Below are 20,182 nucleotides of genomic sequence, written 5' to 3' on the forward strand. Positions count from 1 at the left end.
CACACATGCCTAAAACATATCTATATTTCCTCTCTCCATCTCTCGCTTTATATTCTCTGATTATCCAGATCTCGACATAAAATTTAAAATGTGATGTGTACTTGGTGCATTATTAGCTGCAGAAAACTGATAAAAGCTCGCGGCATTATCAATATCCAACATAATAATGACCATTCATTGCTAAGCAAAGCTAGGTCACCTTTCTTACGGCACGAATGGAAAATATTTAAACGGGAACTTTGCACAGTAATTACGCAATTCCAATGGTCAAGAGCCGAGTAGCAATACTCAATGCCAGCCAGCACTATCCACACCAATTAAATTGAAAAATTACACGTCCTAGCTTGAATTCTTTTGGGATATTGCAACATAATAGGAGTAGCATATTCTACTCTGTGCTACTTCGTGAAGGGTTGTTTCATGACTGGATAACTTTTACTGTATGATTTTAGAAATTGTTTTGACAGCGATGAGACATGCGGTTTTTCAAAGTCCCTGAGACGTGATAAAGGGCAATTTTCACGAGTGATCGGTAATGGTCTCGCAGATAAGTATCGTCGTTGTCCTTGGTCCTCCTTGATGCTGGCGCGTTTCATTTTTTTTGGGTCAAGAATTACAAACGGCCACAATGGACAATAGCAGGATATTTTTGCTATGAGAATGTGTGGGCTCAGGGCTGACAGTGTGCGATTTTAAAGTGGCTAAATATCTATGTGAACGAGGGAATGTGTTCTTTTGGTTCTATCCGTTTTAACTTTGGTGCAAAATATTAGCTTCCTGCAGGAGGGTGCGGTGTGTGTGAGTGATGTAAATGTTTATTTGGTATACGCAGGAGCATGGGAAATGAGTGTTTCAGAATGTGAGCGAAATGGCTAGCATATCGAATTACAGGATGATTATGATTCTACTGTTATGTGCAAGTCTGATTACAATTCGAATTTACATCAATAAAACGACGCAAATTGAAAAGGTTCAAGGTGTGCATCATGCTTCAACGTTCTTGGGAGAAAATAATACACTTTTAAGAGTGTAAATATAGGTATGTAGAGGTTTATCTCAATTGAATGTTTATTGATAGTTTATATAATCTTAATTTTAGGGGGAACTGCGCACCCTTTTGTTTATCAAGAAATATTAACAAACGAATCGGACAAAATCATTCTCACTCTTCCGGTTTATATACATCGGAGGGAAAATGTTAATAAAGTATGCAGTTTGAATGGCTTCAAAGGCGACACAACAAATTTTCTCGTGGAGAATAAAAAACTACTAGACCATATCCTCGTGGATGAAAAGCATCAACTTCTCTATTGCTACGTGCCGAAGGTATTTGCGGGGAAATACATTTATGGGTGAAGGTATGTAAATTCAGTGGAAGTAATAACAAGTTATATTTTTGTTGTTGCAGGTAGCATGCACGAATTGGAAAAGGATTTTTATGATGTTAACAGGGAAAGTAAATTCTTCTAAAGCGTTGGATATCCCTGCAAGTGATGCTCATGGAAAAGGAATACTAATGTCGCTTAGTAATTATACGTCAGATGAAATTGAGTTTTATATCAGTAAATTTACAAAATTTGTGTTTGTCAGGCATCCATTCGAAAGACTCTTATCAGCGTATAGGAATAAATTGGAACAACATTATTTAAGTTCCCAGTATTTTCATATGAGATTTGGGAGGCATATAGTTAAGCATTATAGACAAAATCCCTCGAAGGACTCATTAATTAAAGGTGACGATGTAACATTTCAAGAATTTTCAGCATACTTGACCAATCCCGATAATAACTCATTCAATGAGCACTGGAAACCTATTTTTGATCTTTGTCATCTTTGTATAATAGATTATGACATAATTGGCAAGTACGAAACGTTGTATGAAGATGCAGAATTTATTTTAAAACAGATAGGAAAATCTGATATCATGTTTCCCCGTGCTGTGAAGCCTTCAAAGACATTATCCAAATTACAAAAGTATTATAGCACTCTTTCTCATAAAGTTATTAACGACTTATATAATATATATAAAATGGACTTCGAACTTTTTGAATATAATTTAGATGACTATTTAAATAATAATAATATATCTCAAAGGGTTTAAAATAGTGCTTAGCATCGGGATACAGGCCCCCTTTTGGGATTCAACTGTGATTCGTAGTGCCTTAATGCAGGTATATGTTAATGCTAATGTCAGTGATACATTGCTAGTACTGCAGAACCCTATTCCACCAGGAAAGAAAAGATTCATTTAAAATAGGCTATTTTCGTATTACATCTAATTGTATTGTTATTTATGGCCTTAGAAAGGTTAATTGTTGTGATGGATATGATAATTTGTGAGAACTTGTCGATTTAGTGCGGGATTGTGAAGTGCTTGATATCGCTCAATTACAGTTGCTTCTCTCGTGACAAGTATTTTCCAGAGAAATTTTAGTGAATGTGAAGTAGATATTATTCATAAAACTCATTTTATTGCCATCTTTTATATTTGTTGTAAAATTTATTGCTAATGTTTTTGATGAATTTACTACTGATTTTGATAGGCGATCTGCCTAATGTTAAATCAAATCAGATTATTAACTATTCAGGGTTTAGAGAATTATTTTACTCGGGAATGAATGACCTTATGTAAAAATGAAAGCCCGTCATTTCAAAGCTGTGAATATAAATATTGAGTTTGTGTAGCAACTATCCTAAAATACTCATATTAAGTTTTGTGTTTAACGATATTACTAGAATTGAATGGTTTAATTTATTATTATTGTTGAAAGCATGTGATTAATGTGTCATTTTATGAATAGGAACAATGTATACATTTAATGCCCGATTCATTTGCATTTAAGTGTTGTAGTTTTCACGGTCAATTCAGGCCATGGATATTTCTTGATACACATTTGTTGTTGCTGAAACTTTAGCAGCCCAGTAAAATACTCCTTATTTACTAATTTTGTATTTACGTAGTGCCTGGAATCACATGGTGAGCATTTTTCTTAAATATAGACAAGGGTTGATCTCTGTTTGGAACAGGGTTTCGCCTGTATAAAAATGAAGTCTCTTTTTATCTTTCACCTCAAACTTGGGCTGAAATAATGGAAAAGCAGGGATACTTCCTGAATTTAGCTTAAATCCTTTCAAAACTCTTTTTAATCCTTATGATTCTCCCCTCGTTACACTTCAAAGCTCTTGTGATACAGCCCTAAAATGAGCGTTGGCTCACATATATTGCACCTAGTGCTCTAACCAAAAGGCGGATGCAATTGATGCATGACCCCAACTCAGTAGCAAAGGTGCAGAAATGGAAACGGCAATCCAATTCTCAGCCACTTCAAGGCACTAGTGAGAATCTGAACACACCAAAAAAATATTTGACCTGCCTATGAGTGATACTAGTTAGGCTTATAAGTACGTACATATTCAATTAATGCTTTAAACTCAAAATGAGAATCTTGGATTTTCCTGATAATATACTCTGGCCATGTGATTAATGTGGCAGGCCAAGAAACTATATTGCTTGCATTCCTTTGTGTGCATTTATTAAGAAGTCATTGTTGATCACAGGGTGTTGATTTGGCAGCTAATGGCTTGAATCTATAATCTGACGTAGCACTAATGTAAGCATTATAAAAAAACATTGTGATGAATACTTGAATGGATTCAAGATTCAAATGTAAACTTATTGGTGCTATTATGTGTAATTCTATGATACATATCTAATGTTGACAAATATGTAGTACATACCTTGATAATTAGTAAATTTTTTGTTTATTAATAATGTTGTTTCATTTGTTCCCTTGCTGCTAAGTTGAGAATGGAATTTATGTCATGTTTTGTATGCATTGAAGTGGTATGTGCTTCATAAGCAATTCAAACATATTTTAAACATTTTTATGTGTTGGTATATTTGCTAGGCATTTGGGAGTCAAGTGAGTTGAAATCTGGGCTACTGACTGGAAGGTCTGTGTTTGAATCTGCAGATGCCTCTGGCCACCTTCAGGTTTACCCAAGCTGTTTGGTAATTAAATTAAGAATACAAAGTAACTTTCCACTGTCCTTTATTAGCGCACAACCGGTTTCAACGCTCAAGCGTCATCATCTGGTACTTTGTATTCTTAATTTTATTAAAATGAATTTCCACAAGGTTGAGCCGGGAACAATTGAAGCTGTTTGGTGTTTGAATTCCAGATCCTTCTGTGGTTACTGCAGGCAGCATAGAGAATGGAATTGGCCCGTTTACCCCATGAATGAATTTTAAATGTTATATCGAGCTGATATAAGCTCTACCCATGCTTATTGAACCACCTTTCAGTTTATTACTTTGGTTTTATGGCTAATTGGAGTACATATATTTGGTGTAGGGAAGACTTTGGACAAAGTACTTTTCATCTTTGAAAAACCATTTGAGATTTCATTGTGTAAATTATGTACATAATTGGGAGCCTTATCAGGATTGATATTCAATCAAAATGAATTTCCAAATGTCCGAGAGCAATGTAATTAAATCATGGATTTATTTACATGTCAAATTTCAGAATGGGAATATTACATCAGAGCAATCATGAAATTGTGAAAAACAAGTTATCTGGAAATTAGTGTATTTCTCAATGATTAGTGCTAAATATAAAGTGTTTGAGAGTTGGTTGTTGCATGCATGCATGCTGTCTTGTAGAGGTAAATGCAGAGTAAAAGCAAGTCGGCTGAAAACCAGGGAAGTGAGAATTCCGTACAACTTTTTAATGGGAAAGAGATATGTTTATTCTCATTTGGGAGAACTATTAATTCATCATTATAACATAACATAAGTTACATTTTTTTATCATTTAATTTAAATGCATGTCTTTCATTTGAGGTGTGTGTGATAACTTAAACGGCCATGGATTTTTTACTCTAGTGAAACCTGTAACTTCAAGACACATCTTGTGAGGGGGATCATTTTGATTGGCTTGTCATTTTATAGAATTGGGATGACTTGGTAACTGGTTTTGACCCTGAGCATATAAATTAAAATCTTGGTGGTGGCAAGAATTTTTCAGAGGTATCCAGATCCCAAATTGTGTGCCATGTGGAAATCACTTCAAGTGGAGTGCATCATATATCGGGCAGGACATTTTATTGTTTTAAGAGTAGGCTAATGCTAGCACTGGGTGTCTGTCCAACATTCCCTGAATATCTTACCTCTGCGAAGTCACCTAATATCCATATTGGAGAAAAACATTCATAGCTACTTACCTAGTCTTCATTGTTACCAACATGGTATGCAACATTTGCGTTCTATGCCTGCTAAGTCTTACACTCAAAGAACAAAATCTCAATAAAATCATCTTAATTATATAGATTTGCATAAAGTAAATCTTACACTTAAGCCTTGGCTACCATTCACTCGTGAAATTTGAAGTCACCTCCTGTAACTTTACTTGAAGTAGTTTTGCGTTTCATAGTGTTGGTTCGATTGATTTTTCTATAGTTATACTTCTAAGTATTTTTAACCATATATCTATTAACTCACCCCAGGATTCACAGAGATGTCTGTAAGACTATGGTTTGGCACACATTTAGGAACAGGATGATTAATTCACAAGAGTTTCCCCTCAGCTGATTCATATCAAGATGTAGTGCTAATGACCTGTACAGTCGGATTCAATAAAAATGCAGGGAAGAAGGAATGGCAAGTGGAATGAAGAATCACTAATTGGAATGACAAAAGTGGAGTTCTAGGAAGCATTAGGAAAAATTATGAGTTGGGGGCCAGGGAGACGGGTACAACATAAAATATATTGAGATGGGGAAAGCAAGTGTTGGTCTTTGGTTTAATGTTGAGAGGCACTGTTTTCATTGTCTTCCACACACTGTCATGGGTAGTTTTCTGTAACTTGGAAGTCACTTGATGCCATTCTGCAAATGGTATCTGAAAATGGCATCAGTAGTTTTTGTGGAAAAGTATGCAGCAGTGGCAAATGGCATTAGTTACAACCACTGCCATTTCTGGTTCCGCATAAGCTGAAAGAAGAATAAAGTGACTTCATGCATCTTATGCATCAATTCACATTTTGATGGAAGGTTGACAGAAGAAAAATATTTTATTTCAACAAATGAAATTGATTTTTATTAATTTTAAGCTATTGAAAAAGTTAGCCTGAGGTATTTATACTCACTTATGCAAGTCTTATCCGTCTTACATTTTGTGATTTACTTGCATATATGATGTATAATTTGTGGTAAAGACTAGTCTGATATGCCACTATAGAACAAGTCGTCAGTACAATTTTGTGAAATATTATCGTTGTTCCCTTAAAGCACTATTTATTTATTTTGCATTAGTCCGAAAACAGCACTTCGGCCTTTACATTGGACTTCAAACAATGATATCAGTATTACATGTATATACACCGAAGCCTTAGATGGAGGAAAATTCCCCTGGGTGGTAATTGAAGCAGTGACCTCTGGGTTGGCAGGGGTGGCTGTTGTTACCCTGCCACCGCCGGGGACGGCAAGTAATACCTCTGTATTCTGTGCTATGCTTGTATTACTACACCTCTGTAAACACCATTCTTTTCACACAGTATTAAAGATATTGGATGTTTATGTGGAAGTACACCAAACACTGCAAACCAACTGAAAGTAAATTTAAAATTATGTTTTTTTACAAATCATGCCTTGCTTACTGGCAAAAGTGAATCCAATCCAATGATGACAGGCATCAACGCGACAGCCTTGTTTGTCCTTTGCCCACCTCGTCCTTTGACTTTATCCATCATTCCAGAATGGTTGCCTTTCCAACTCCTTTTTATTCTTGAGCTGCAGGGTGTACATTGGCGCTGTAGGGTGGCTGGGGCAGGATTGCCACTTATTGCTTGGACAGGCCCTTGATTGCGAGGTTGGCGGTGTGGGATGGCACGTTGTCATGGTGCAGCCTCCAGTTGGCAAAGATCTCATTCCGGATGCATTGTGCTCTTTTCCGCAGCCTCTCGAGGACTTTCACTTAAAATTTGCTGTTCACAACCCTTTGTCTTCGAGGCACAGGTTGTTTGCCTTTTGAGTCAAAAAAGACAACTTATTTTTGGGAACGACTACCTGTATGCTCGACTATGACTCTATGGTTCATTGAAGAACATTCTATGGTAACTTCGAGACTACTTCCCCTGCAAGGCACTGACATTAGCTAGTCCCTGAGTTTCTGTGCGACAGGCAGGCATCACATTCTCCCTTAGCTGCAGATTTTGAGTTGTCAATCAAGTAGTATTGTCTGCTTGAAGTTTTTCTGTTCTGTATTTAATGAACGCACCCAAATTAGTTGGGTCAAAGATGATAATCAGTGATTTCAAACTGGTACAGTTGCTGTCCTATTTTGCTGACTACTCATTTGTGGGCTCCTCATTTTGCCATTAAGCCTAGCAATGAGATGCTTCGGTGGTGATTCATTGGTGTGCCGGAGGAAAACTAGCCATTGAATTAGAATTGTATTCCCCCCACTCTCTGGAATTCCCGAACAACATTACCATTTTAGTTACTTGTGTCAAGATTTCTAGTTTATTTTGTGTAAAAATATTTGTGGTGAACTTAATATTTATATTTACCAATTGATTTCATATGTTCCTAATACTACATGGATATGTCACCCCTGGAGAACTATTTTTGGGCTTAGGAAAATATGGAAAGAAACTTTTATAGTCTCATTCAAGATATTAATAATGGTGGAAGTTTGCCTGAAGATTTTTTTAGCATTAGTTTCCATCACAAAAAAGGAAAAATATGTGAGGAATATAAGGCTATAAGTTTTGAGATCGTGCATAGATGAGGTAGTACTTAGAATCATCTATATAGATTTTACTAGGCAGAATATCTTAAATGAAAATGAAAAATTCTGCCTCACTCTTTTTAGAAACCAGCTCAATAGCTCTCCAGAGTTGAGTGGCTACATGAGACTGGATGAACAGAAGGGTGGCATGTCTTAATTGTTGAGAAGTGAGAGACAGCACACTCAAGTGGAGAAAAGAAAATGTTTAAACATCTTGTGAGTCCACCAAAGGGCAAAGTCTTATGTCCAACATTCGAGAATGGTTAATGTGGCTTGGAACTTTGCATCATTTCATGTTTTGAGACCAATTGCGCTCGGGCCAAATTATCGGCATCAAAATGATTGTTTAATGTAGTAGTGTTTAGGGGAGGCGACCGACAGCCGAGGTCATTTGCGCCATAGGGGATGGATGGGAAAGGATGAAGGGTGGAGAGAAACCTGGCGTCGGCATTAGCCTACTCTTTACGAAAGGCGCCAAGGGGTCCGCAGTTTAACGTCCCATCCGACGGACGTCGTACTCACTCAAAGTGCCCTCCACAAATCACCTCAAGTAGAGATCGAGATACCTCTGAAAAATATTCAACACCGCCGGGATTTGCCCCCGCGCCCTCAGGGTGGGAAGCCAGTACGTTAGCCCCCGGACCAAACCCGATCCCCATGATTGTTTATGTACTTGGGAAAGTGAAGAGGAACTCTACTGAAAAAATGGGAGTAAATGATTCCCTGGTTTAACTCAACCAAATCAGTGGCTGAAAGCAGCCATAATGACTGCTCATCAAGCAAAGGATAGGGGAGAAAGCAAATGATTATTTTGGGAAAGATGAGTTGGGGTTCAGAAGAGCAATTGGTACATGCAATGGCATAACAGTAATGAGGTCACTATTAGAGAAGATCATGTGAAACAGCTGAGATGTATTAGCTTGTTTCATGGATTTGGAGAAGGCATTCAGCTGAGCGATTGGGTCAAAATAATGTAACGTTTTGCAGATGATAGGAATAGATTGCAGGGATCTATCCGCTCTACAACCTCTACATTTCAGATGCCTTGGTATGAGTAGAAGATGATGAATGAGGAGGAGCAGCATTAAGTATAGGAGTGAGGCAGGTGTGTCAGATGCTGTCAGCTGAGGCTTTCAATGTATGCTTGGAGAAATTGATCAGAAAGGAGTCGAGGAAGGAAAGAAAGTTAGTGCAGATCCCATCCAATCAGCTCAATTCACAGATAAACTTTCATTAGCTTTTCAACTGAGGGCTGGCAGTTTTTGCTGAATACAATATCACTGCGATAAGTTTTCTACTCTTGGTTTTTTGCATTCTCGGCTGAGACCAGTAAACGATCTGTTATGCATATTCGTACTGATTCATACTCACAGAAATGGCTATGATACATTTTAAAAAATCAGGATTTCATGGAAAGAAGTAAATATTATTCATAGGTTATTGAGAAATAATTAATGCATAAGTTCAACAATTATTGCAGCAATTAAATTAATAATTCATAATTTTTTAAGGGAAAGACGGCCTTCCTTCATCTTTAAATATCAATTTAACACATGTGAATCTGCAGTTTGATGGCCAAATTATGTAAATTTGGGATGTGCAGTATTTAGAAATTTGCTGTAAAGAGAAGTTAAATTTGTAAAATATTGTTTTGGGACAATTAGTAGTCCATATAGATTATTTTTGAAACCCTTGATAATAGCTTGCTGAGCAAATTAAATTACTGATAAAACCTGTTGCATAAGTGGAAGCAGGTCCCTTTTGTGATGCTGTTAATATCCCAGTCCCTATCCCAGTCATACTACGGCGAGAGAGATGGACAAAAAATGATGAGAGAGGTCAACTGTGGACCCAATAAATTTATGATGAAATTTTACCTGTAAAGTTTTAAGGGATCAAAATAACTGCAAAGATGGAAGGATAGATAGATAGAGGTCTTTATTTGGGCGAAATTGAGACCTAATGGTCCCTTCTTCCTGTGCTAGGAAAACCTAATTCCCTCATAACGTGTAGCTTTGCATGTGGTCATTATTTTATTGAACTCATAACTTAATGTTCTCCTGGCTGGCAACTTATGCATCCATGCAATTATTTTATGCTTACATAACTTGATGCTGTTTTAAAAAATAATTTTACAGTTATCTATATCTAATACAATAACATTTAAACAACTCTTAATTTTAGCGTAATATGTAGAGTCACCTCCAGCCATACACCAAATCATTGGCTGACAGGGTATCCTGTGGATGAAGTCTCGTAAATCAAACAATTTTTTATGTTGAATATAAGCTTGATAAAAGTAAGGTGTTGATAGAAAATCAAAAGTGGTATCCATTTGATATACCTATCATGGTTTTGCAGCTGTAATTGAGGGCCATAGTCTAGGGTGTGGTGGCCATATTAAATATGAGAAAGGCAGGGTATAATGGAAGAGAAAGCATTATTAGTAATTTCTAAGAATTGTTCCATTTGATGAAATTCTGGCATTATATTCCAAACTTTGCCTTGTATCATCAATTTCGTTTTACCTTATGCTTGGATTATCATCAAACCCAGCGTTTTCACCTTAGATGTACTATTTTCTGATGAAAATTCAACACAATGAAAGCATTATTTTGTGTTCATTGCATGGAGGTAATTCGTTTAAACAAATTCTGATGAATTACCCTTAAGGTTTGAAAATTATACTTGTATGAAACCATTTCAATATCTTTCAGATTCCTTATGATTTTGTGAGCGTAGTTAATTTTTATTTATTCAGTAGTCAAGCATATAAGGTAGTTTTCTATGGAAAAAGATTGAACAAAAGTATATTTCTTAGCTTTGCCTAACCAGATGCCAACTGACACCTAACACTACAGTCATCCTCTTAAATTCAATAGTATCAAATTGTGTAGCCTAACCAGGATAATTCCTGTGTGATCATGTGCAGGAATTGAGCAAGGTGCTTCATAAACAATAACGCCACTCCGCTAGATTGGCCTGCTTTAAGCCCTAATATCCAGGGAATGTGATTGTAGAGCTATGGAATGAAAACTAGAGACCTCATGGTGAGGTTTTGGCAATCGTGGAGAATGGCAATGGAAAGGGTATCCGTGGGGATATGGGATAGCGGTGCATTCAGTGCCCCGGAGACTTCAGTTAGTATTAGAAAACGAAGGGGGTTGGATGGTCTACAGAGTCTTGAGTACCTTTAAGAGTAAACTATTTTGCAAAATTAAAATGATAACCCTAAATCATTTTTTTCTTATGTCAGGTAAACATCTGGCTATATTATTTAAAGGCAAAAAAGGATCCATATGATGCAGATGGTTAAAAGAAAAAAAAACCATTAACGCAGTAATGAACCCTGAGGTCGGTTTGGTAGGTGATGGCAGAGTTCACCCAGTACTAAGCCCGACAGCGTATAAAATTCACACATCAGGGTAGGGGGGCCAGTTCCTTTCCCTGTGCATGGTTTCTCCGGAAGATCTGGTACCCAAAAAATCACATAGCTTAGGTGGAGCTGCCGGTGCCAAGAGTGACTTGCCCGGTCCCCTCAAAAGTCGTAATAAACTTCCTGGAACTATCACTGTTTTTACAAGGTGACAGAATAAGGTTCAGTGCCTCATGACTGGAAGATAGAAAGATAAGAAAAGCACCTTGCAAAAGTTGGGGTAGAGGATGTCAGAGTAATTACATACTGAACTTTAACATACCCATACTCTATTACACGTATCATTTTTGTCAATATCATTTACTTTTTTGACAGATAGCAGATACCCCGTTGTAACTAGTGCAGGTTTAGGAAAAGCATATTATAAAAAGTGAGAGACAAAGTTGCATCGCTTTATTCATTATATTCTGAAATCAGAGGTCTGAGGATGATCAAGTCCATGCTGTATTTTAACTTTCTCAAGAAATCCTTCATTCAGGTTTTGTACATTAAATTTACTCTTACAATTACATTCTGGTATTAATAAGAAAGTGATAAATTAGGGCCCACTCACCGTAAATAAAACTTTGGGTATTGATAGTCTCAGTTCATTGGAGAGAAGAAATTTGAGGCCATTATTTTTAAGTATTTCTTTTAGTGAACGATCTCATGTTTAAGATGTGATAAAAGAGAAGGTAGGGAGAAGGATAATGTAAATGAGCATAAATTTAAATGGCCTGGTTATTCATCAAAAATTCATTCAAAAACTCTTAACTAAGAACATTTCCATAAAATCTAAATTAGATCTCTACATTGGAAGTGTAAAATATCATGGTTTTACAAACACCCCATAGTTTACAGTCTAAAAGCAGAGTAAAAAGTGTAACTCTGTCACATTATTGGAGTGGTTCTTTGTTTCATACGCTCGACCTAAATTTTTTTCCTTTTTGGCCACTATGGGTTTTGGCCAAATGATTTTGATTCTAAGGTTTTTACCATCTTTTATAGATATTGACAACCAGACACCCGGGTTGACCAATCAGAGCCAACTTAGGGCTCCCATTCCCCTCTATGACATGGTCAAAATAAATGCAACATCACTTCTGACCTGAAGATAAGAGACTGGCTGGAGAAACTGTTGTTACCCAGGGACACCCTCAGGTGGAGGAGTGCCCAAAAGCCTAAACCATTGTGGATAAACTCTACAAACATTCCATTTGAATGAATTCAGTTAGTCATCAGTTGCCACTGAACCATTTTTTTTAGTATTCAAATATGCTCATTTACAAATACAAACTTCTATAATGACACCAAAATTCAGAAAAAAGAATTCTTTGGACTCTAATCATGAATTATGCACCATACATATTCATTGCATCTCCTTAAAATAATTTTAATATTGCTGTATTTGATATAATTAAAAATTAAATGGAAAAGTAGAGATTCAAGAACAAACAGGCTTAGATTGCACTTCATGAAAATTTCACTGGAAAGAAATTATTTCATTATATGATTTTACAATCCAAAAACTGCAAGCAGCAAAGTAATCAGAAATGGCACACCACTGACATGCTTGCAAGCCCTTATGCTGGAGCAACTTTTCGGTTGAAGGGTTCTATGCCGAAAAACTTGCCTGGCAAGGCCGGGAAAGGCGGTGCTGGTGTCAATGTTCCCTTCCTTCGTTGCCAACTTTGATATTCTCTTTTTATTACTCTCCTTGACTGAAGTTCTGCTAATTTCAAGGTGGTGTGTATGAAAAATGTCAAATCTAAATGGATAATTTTTAACTCGGAACACTTACATCACTGCATATAATGGGGTGTTGGATTGCATTCGGCTAGAAGTAACTTATGCAAAAATATACCGGAAGACATGAAATACTTACTGAAACGAAACATTATGATATGCCAAATTTCTTTTTCTTAAATCATAATACGAGGGTTGCTATTTATGTATTGAGCCTTGACAACACAAAGTGCTTTAGGCGCTATCTGACGTTTCCATATGAAGCTTTGCCCCTTTAACGGTGAATTTTTTCAGAACATTTTGTCGTTTGATCATAACTTGTGTTGTTTACAGCGATTAAAAAATTTTGTCCGTGCGAAAAAATGGAGTTAACTCGTGAACACTTTCGTGCGATGATTTTTTACGACTTTCGATGTCGGTTATCAAGATAGGAGTGCATCGAGCAACCTATTTGCTCTTTTGGCGATGAAGCCCCATCCTTTGACACTGAAACGCTAGTAAAACGAATTCCATCATGGCCGCCGTTTGCTCAGCGACGAAAATCGTGGAGGTCGTTCAAAATCAGTTGTGGCAGAAAACATTGATGCTGTGCAAGAAATAGTAAAGGAGGATCGTCATGTGTCTTGTCGTGAGATTGAGGCATCCTTTGGGATTAATATGACGAGCTTCAATAAGATATTGCATGAACAGTTAGCTGTGAAAAAAAATTGTTCGCGTTGGATCCCGCATAATTTGACTAAAGCTCAAAAAGATGCTTGTGTCGTTGGTGCAAAGTAATGCTCAACAAATACAATCTTGGTACATCAAAAGCTGTGAATAACATATAAACAGGTGACGAATCTTGGATCTATGCTTATGAGCTAGAAACCAAACAGCAATCCACTGTATTGGTCTTCCAAGACGAGCCAAATCCGACAAAAGTGATTCGTGCACGAAGCACATAGAAGCAAATCATCGCCTGTTTCTTCGGAATGACGGGACATGTGGCAACCGTACCATTAGAGCAACGTAGAACCGTGGATTCCGAATGGCCTACGAGCATTTGTTTGCCAGAAGTGCTTGGTAAAATGCGGAAAAAGAAGTGGCAACGAAGGATCATTCTTCATCATGACAATGCAAGATCTCACAGATCGGCTGAAACAACTACCTATGTGACTGGTCAAAACGTCGAATTGATGGGTCATCCTCCGTACAGCCCTAATTTAGCACCAAATGACTTCTTTTAATTCCCGTTTATTAAGAAAAAATTGCGTGGCCAACGTTTTTCGGCGCCTGAAGAAGCCGTTGATGCATTCAAAAACCATGTTTTGGAGGTAACTCAATCGTAGGGGAAAAAGTGTTACGAAAAGGTTCAAGCGCATGCAAAAGTGCATTGATTATCATGGAGAATACATCGAAAAACAGAAAGCCATTTTCAACAATAAATTACTGTCTTTTCATTATTAGGCTCAAAATATAAATAGCAACTCTCGTATAGAATCTAACTTCTTCAGCCGGCTACATCACGTAATATGATTAGCTCATTATTTGTTTTTCCCAATGAATCTTAGTTCTTTCTATTTTGAAATGAACAGAACCGTATGTTAGAGGTACTAATTTTTTTTTCTCCGTAATGTTTCCTTCAGGGACAAAAGAGGAGCAATAATATGATATCAGAATCGGTAACTACTCTGCAAAAATTTTCATTCATCGATACATACGAGGGTAGGCTGAAAACTATTGCACACATGCTTGTAAACCACAAACAATTTGACCCTAAGAAGCACTCCTCGTAGCATGTGGAAGTAAAATTTCCCCTCAATGTGCATGCGCAGGTTTGAGGACGGTTTATTCATCCGGTGTATTTCGAGAAGCAGAAGTACATAGCGGAGACGTGTTCTAGTGCTATGTCAACGCGAGTGAAACCGTGCTGGTATCGAATTTTTAACTACTGAAAAAGTGACTCCTACTGACGTCGTCGTTTAAAGGCTATTTATGGTGACGATGCTCTTGATAGGCTTACTGCAAATCGATGGGAGTAAAATTTTGTGGCTGTGAGCCTGGAAAAGCCATAATTGTGATGAAACACGCAGCGGACGTCCGATCACTACCTCAGATGATAAAAATCGCAAACTCATCGAAGATTTGATTCAAAAAGACCGTCGAATCACTCAAAAGCGTATTGGAATATCCAAGGAAGAAGTTTGTCCTGTTAAAGGCAGCCTGGCGCCAATAATCTTGCAACGTGACAACGCTCGTCCACACGCCTCGCGCGCAACTGGAGAGGCTCTGCGAAACCTGAAATTTAAACCGATTCCACACCCTCCTCTTTCCCCCGATCTGGCATCTTGCGATTTTTATTTTTTCCTCAACTCTATAGACACCTCAAGGGTAATCATTAACCTCGGACGATGAGGTGAAGGCAGCTGTCAAGTCCTGGATTCGAGAAGAGTCGGAAGAGTTTTTCAGTGACGGAATGAAAAAACTTGTTGCACGTTGGGAGAAATGTGTTAGCCTCAACAGTGGGCTAACACATAAATATTTGCAAAAACACATGATTTTGAAACATAAGAATTGTACTTTTTCCCGATGTTCCTATTCATTTTTGTTTGTGCTCTACAAGCATGTGTGCATTACTTTTCAGCCTACCCTCAAAACTACCCCCATATTTTGGGTTCAATGTTTGCCTGATTGCTAAGTGCTCTTAATACATTTTATGACAGAATTCCTCCGCCGACTCTCCTTAAAAAGCATGAATAAATATCTAAATATAATAATGGTCGGGAGACTAATTATAAATGCATAAAAAAACATGACAAAAGAATAATAAAAATGAGTCATTCGGAGACTATTCGAATGCTTTGAAACTCGAATATGAAAATGCAGGGTTATATTTTCCTTGGGAATTTGAAATATCTAGTGTAATGATTTTTATGGCCATTCGCCGATTGTGGTTACAAATGTAACTTGCTATTCTATGAACGACTAAACTCAAAGAATGAATAAAAATGCAGCGGCATATGTAATTAATGCGAAGGAGCATGCATTTGCGCGAAGGCAAAATATGTCGCCGTTCGCAAATGTCGTGAGCACAGAATACTGTTATTGGCCGCTCGCTTTCGTCAGGGTTAATGCGAGTCGTTTGGCAGCTCCGCCTTCCGTGCGCTCTCCTCCCCCCTCCGCACGCTTCCACGAACACTCCCCCTCCCGTCAATGCTCCCTCCCTTAGGCGAAGACTAACTTTTCTACGCTAATTTCATAAAGAAATGGTACCCCTGTTTACAAGCAACTTTGCACACACGACACGAGTCGGTTGGTTGCCTACCCTGCCGGATACTATTAAATCATCTTTCATACAGTCGCCCCTGTTGAACTTCCCTTCCATGTTCAAAAAGGGAAGACTAATGATGAAAATTATAATCAGTGATGTGATTTTCCCATAATCGTCCCCCGTTCCTGCAGTCGACCATTTTACCTTAAGATTATAGATTGACTCATTTCTTCTCTCATCCTGTTAGTGCAAACCTAACTTCAATGACAAAACGTGCAGACTGCAACTTAGAAATCTTTGCAATCGATAAAATATTTTACTTATCCTCCTTCATTTTCCATATGTTAGGAAAGATATTCCTTAAATGGCAACTGTTTGCCATTCCCGGTGTCAAACCAAATTCCATTAGTGTCAATGGGTCTCAAAACATTCACCTTGAATTGAGATAGTTTGCAGTATTTTTTCATTCACCTTAATGCTTAGCACCAATTTTTTCCTGACATTAATTTGATGAAAACGCATTGAAAGCAGTTTTTTAAACTGAAAATTTTCTAACTAAGCTTTTATTCTTTTCATCTGAGTGATAAATGTAACCGTACACATACATTTTGGCAAAAATCATCCATCACTGCCGGTTAAATTCTATGATAAGGACCTAAATTTTCCTGACAGCATTGATTTCTAGGATGTTCAGATTGAATCATCCCTAAAATGGTCCTTATTATTGACAATTGAAAACCTAAACTTAATAAAACTCCATTTCAGCTGAGATATTTGATATTTAGTGCTAGCTCAAATGTCCTAGAATGTCTTTATCATTCAAATTTACAGTCTTGATTATCATTTGACATAATAATCTTTGGTGGCCCAAACCATAGCCGAAAGATTTTTCAAGAGCAGAAGCAGGCCATAAGAGCTATCTTAAACTTACCTTTTAGACTCTCCTGCAGGCCTCATTTTCATGAGCTGCAAATCATGCCACTGGCAGCCATTTATGTATACAAACTAATATTATTTGTTAAGAATGACATGCACATATTCAAAGAAAAACCTAAATATTCATCATCATAATACACGTGCTAAGCTTGACATACACATTGAGGCAAGACCATTAATTTGGAGTGGTAAGGGGTCATGCCTCATTGCAGCCAAATTTTTTAACCTGCTTCCTTCAGATTTGTAAGCCTCTCATTCAAATACTTTTAAGCATAATCATACAAGCAAAGCATACCTGTTTAATATACTTTAATACTCTGTGTAGTATGGATTTTTGGCATTATGTAAAGAAAAGTCTAAAATATTGTTTGTTAAACAACCCTATGTAATCTAAATAATATTATTTCTTGTGATGTGTATTAACGACATTTATGTACATTTTTTTGCTTTATGACAAAACCATATTGAACCGGCCTCTAGGGAATTAAGAATAAATAAATGGATAAAAACAAAAACAAATAAAGATAAAAATCAATTTGAATTTCCATCTCTGAGAAATGAATTGAAATTGTCACTATGGAAATTTAGAACCTTCATAGTGACAAATAAGCTCTTAAAATTTATTTGAGGGGGGATCCATTTAATTGCCCAAATAAGGGTTCACAAGGTCTGTCGCAAAAGTAGTGGGACATATCTTTACCCAGATAGATGGATGGGCGGCGGCTTCTCGGGTTGGGTTCCAGGGAGGGGAGTCTCAAGAAACGCTGGAGGCTGGTGGTAGTTGGCACCCAACCTTTGCAGAGTGCAGCTCATTCGTTTGCGAAACCTCTGTAACGTGACCTTTTGACGCTCTATCATAAACCAGCTATTGGAACAGTGCTACAACATTAAAATTTGCGTGAGACTGGACAAAACCGGAAAATAGATGCATGGTATGCGCAAGGCAGCTTATGGTGATAATGCAGTGGGTAGATCAGCTGAGTTTGAGTGGCACAAGTTGTTTCAGGAGGGTAGAGAAGATGTTGAAGACGCCCAATGTTCTGGATACCCTTCGACCTCAAAAAATGACAATAATCTTGCAAGAGTGAAGGCTTCCTTGGACAGGGATCTTCTGAAGAACTAGGCATCCCTAAAAAGCGATGTTCATCAGCTTGTGAAAGAAAACATGGGAGTGATAAAGGTGGGCACGAAGTTGGTGCCGCGAGTGCCCTCAGATGAACAACAGGAAATTCACATGAGGATCTGCCAAGAGGTTCTTGATCATGCCACAACCGTCTTACAGCCCTGGCATTGCCACCTGACGTCTACCTCAGACCATGTCTCAAATCCATGCTGAAAAGACATCACCACGGGTAAGTGGGAGCATTACAAAAGGCCGTGACAAGTGAGCTTGGCAGCACTCCGGGCGCCATCTTCCAGAAGGCAAATGAGGCGTGGATAGCACACTGGCAGTGGAGTGTGGATGCTCAAGGATGCTACATTGAAGACTTTCGAGTGAATGTGTCAATTATGGCAATACTTTATTTTAAATCAACTAAGTCCTACTACTTTTGGCACGGACCTTGCATAAGGTGACAACTCATGTAGCACTAATCATTTTTACGCAGCAGTAGTATAGCTTTCTCTAGCTTTACTCATAATAATCAAAATGCATGGTCTTCAAGCCCCTGCATGTGCTTGCAGAATACTAAAATAAAAAGTTTTTAGCTCTACTGGTAACATTATCAATTAAATGTCTATCACTAATACTCTGTCTCAACGCACACACATATAAATGCATTTATGTATATGATATATATTTAAAAAAACATAAACACAGTTATCAACCTGAGGGTCGGCTCTCATGAATGAATTTAGTAAGTTGTAATGGGGGCTCGCTTCTACAGCAACACCTGCTCAAATATCTCTCCCGACTCCTGCAATGTACCCTCTGCTAAGCTTTTTATGTTGGCTAATGCACCTGACCCCTCAACATTAGAATCAATAATCACAGAGCATCCTTATGAATGTGGAATGTAAGTTGCCACTTTGAAATAAGTAATGAAGAATTTGTGAAACTTTATATTCCTGCAATTGATTTGTTAGATTCATGTGTGCACCATCGTGAGTAAAGACCTACGGTGAGATAGAAAAAATTAAAGGAGAATATCCATCAAAGCTAAGGCACGATGACTACAAAACGTTTATGTATTTAACAAAAATGATCACAGCATAATTGACTAGAAAGAGCCACCATCCATCCATTAATTCCATCCTTTGTGTTCTTCTTTCCTTTAGTGCTTTGAATCTTCCCCAATTAAATTAATACACAATCTCAACGCATTATCATTGTGTCCTTCTACTTCATTTAACTTGTATTTTTCCCTCACTACTGTCAAGAAATTCTTTATTGCTTGTTCATGCAGATTATCATAAACATAGACACAGGAATATTAAAGCAGTCAAATGACCTCTCTTTTTTTTGAGGATGATACAGCTCTGAGCCCTGTGCAATACTGCTATTAGCATAAAGGGTTACTTGAAATTTCCAAGTTAAACATCTTGCTGGATACTATACTGCCTATTTATTCTTTTGCTCCATTCATTGGCTACTTTTTTCACTCTGTCCAGACAGCTGCTTGTTTGTCCAGGTTATTTTCAATATAGGCACCACACATTGAAAAATTTGAATTTTCTCATTTCGTTTTTCTAGGATAGCCCATCTTTCAATCCTGTGCAATGCCACAATGCATGAATAGGTTTACATAAACTGGTTCGTGGTTGTGGCAACTCCTTCAAATGCTGACAGTTGTCTTTTTTTATCATGCGCTTGTTTGGCCGGCTCTACTGTCTCCCATTGGCCATTGAGCATTGTGTTTTTATTACTCGAAGGCTTGATCGAATACTGCAAACCTTATCATATGTCCAACTTCTTAATTTGGAACTGTTTACCTCCAGTCGTCTTCCCGCAGAGACAACATGAATTATTCAATTTGATGAGGGTAGAAATCGCCTGCATTAATCAACCACCATGGAGGAGTTGTAAGTTGACGGCAACATGGGT

General features: G+C 37.5%; 1 protein-coding gene across 1 annotated transcript; it reads left to right on the forward strand.

Moving 5' to 3' along the window:
- The first annotated feature begins 383 nt into the window (after positions 1 to 383).
- Positions 384 to 3,733, forward strand: LOC139686997 (carbohydrate sulfotransferase 11). The gene is made up of 3 exons (XM_071584061.1): positions 384 to 977; positions 1,100 to 1,326; positions 1,409 to 3,733. Exons 1-3 carry the CDS (start codon positions 869 to 871, stop codon positions 2,099 to 2,101), a joined length of 1,029 nt encoding a protein of 342 aa, XP_071440162.1. The 5' UTR covers positions 384 to 868; the 3' UTR covers positions 2,102 to 3,733.
- The last annotated feature ends 16,449 nt before the right edge of the window (positions 3,734 to 20,182 follow it).

Source organism: Hetaerina americana, unplaced genomic scaffold (genome assembly GCF_022747635.1).
Source record: "Hetaerina americana unplaced genomic scaffold, ioHetAmer1.1.p SCAF_16, whole genome shotgun sequence".
Taxonomy (NCBI): domain Eukaryota; kingdom Metazoa; phylum Arthropoda; class Insecta; order Odonata; family Calopterygidae; genus Hetaerina; species Hetaerina americana.

Coding starts and splice junctions, on each gene's coding strand:
- LOC139686997 (XM_071584061.1), top strand. CDS start 869: ATGGCTAGCATATCGAATTACAGGATGATTATGATTCTACTGTTATGT. Junction 978..1,099: donor GCAAATTGAAAAGGTTCAAG/GTGTGCATCATG, acceptor TCTTAATTTTAG/GGGGAACTGCGCACCCTTTT. Junction 1,327..1,408: donor TCTATTGCTACGTGCCGAAG/GTATTTGCGGGG, acceptor TTGTTGTTGCAG/GTAGCATGCACGAATTGGAA.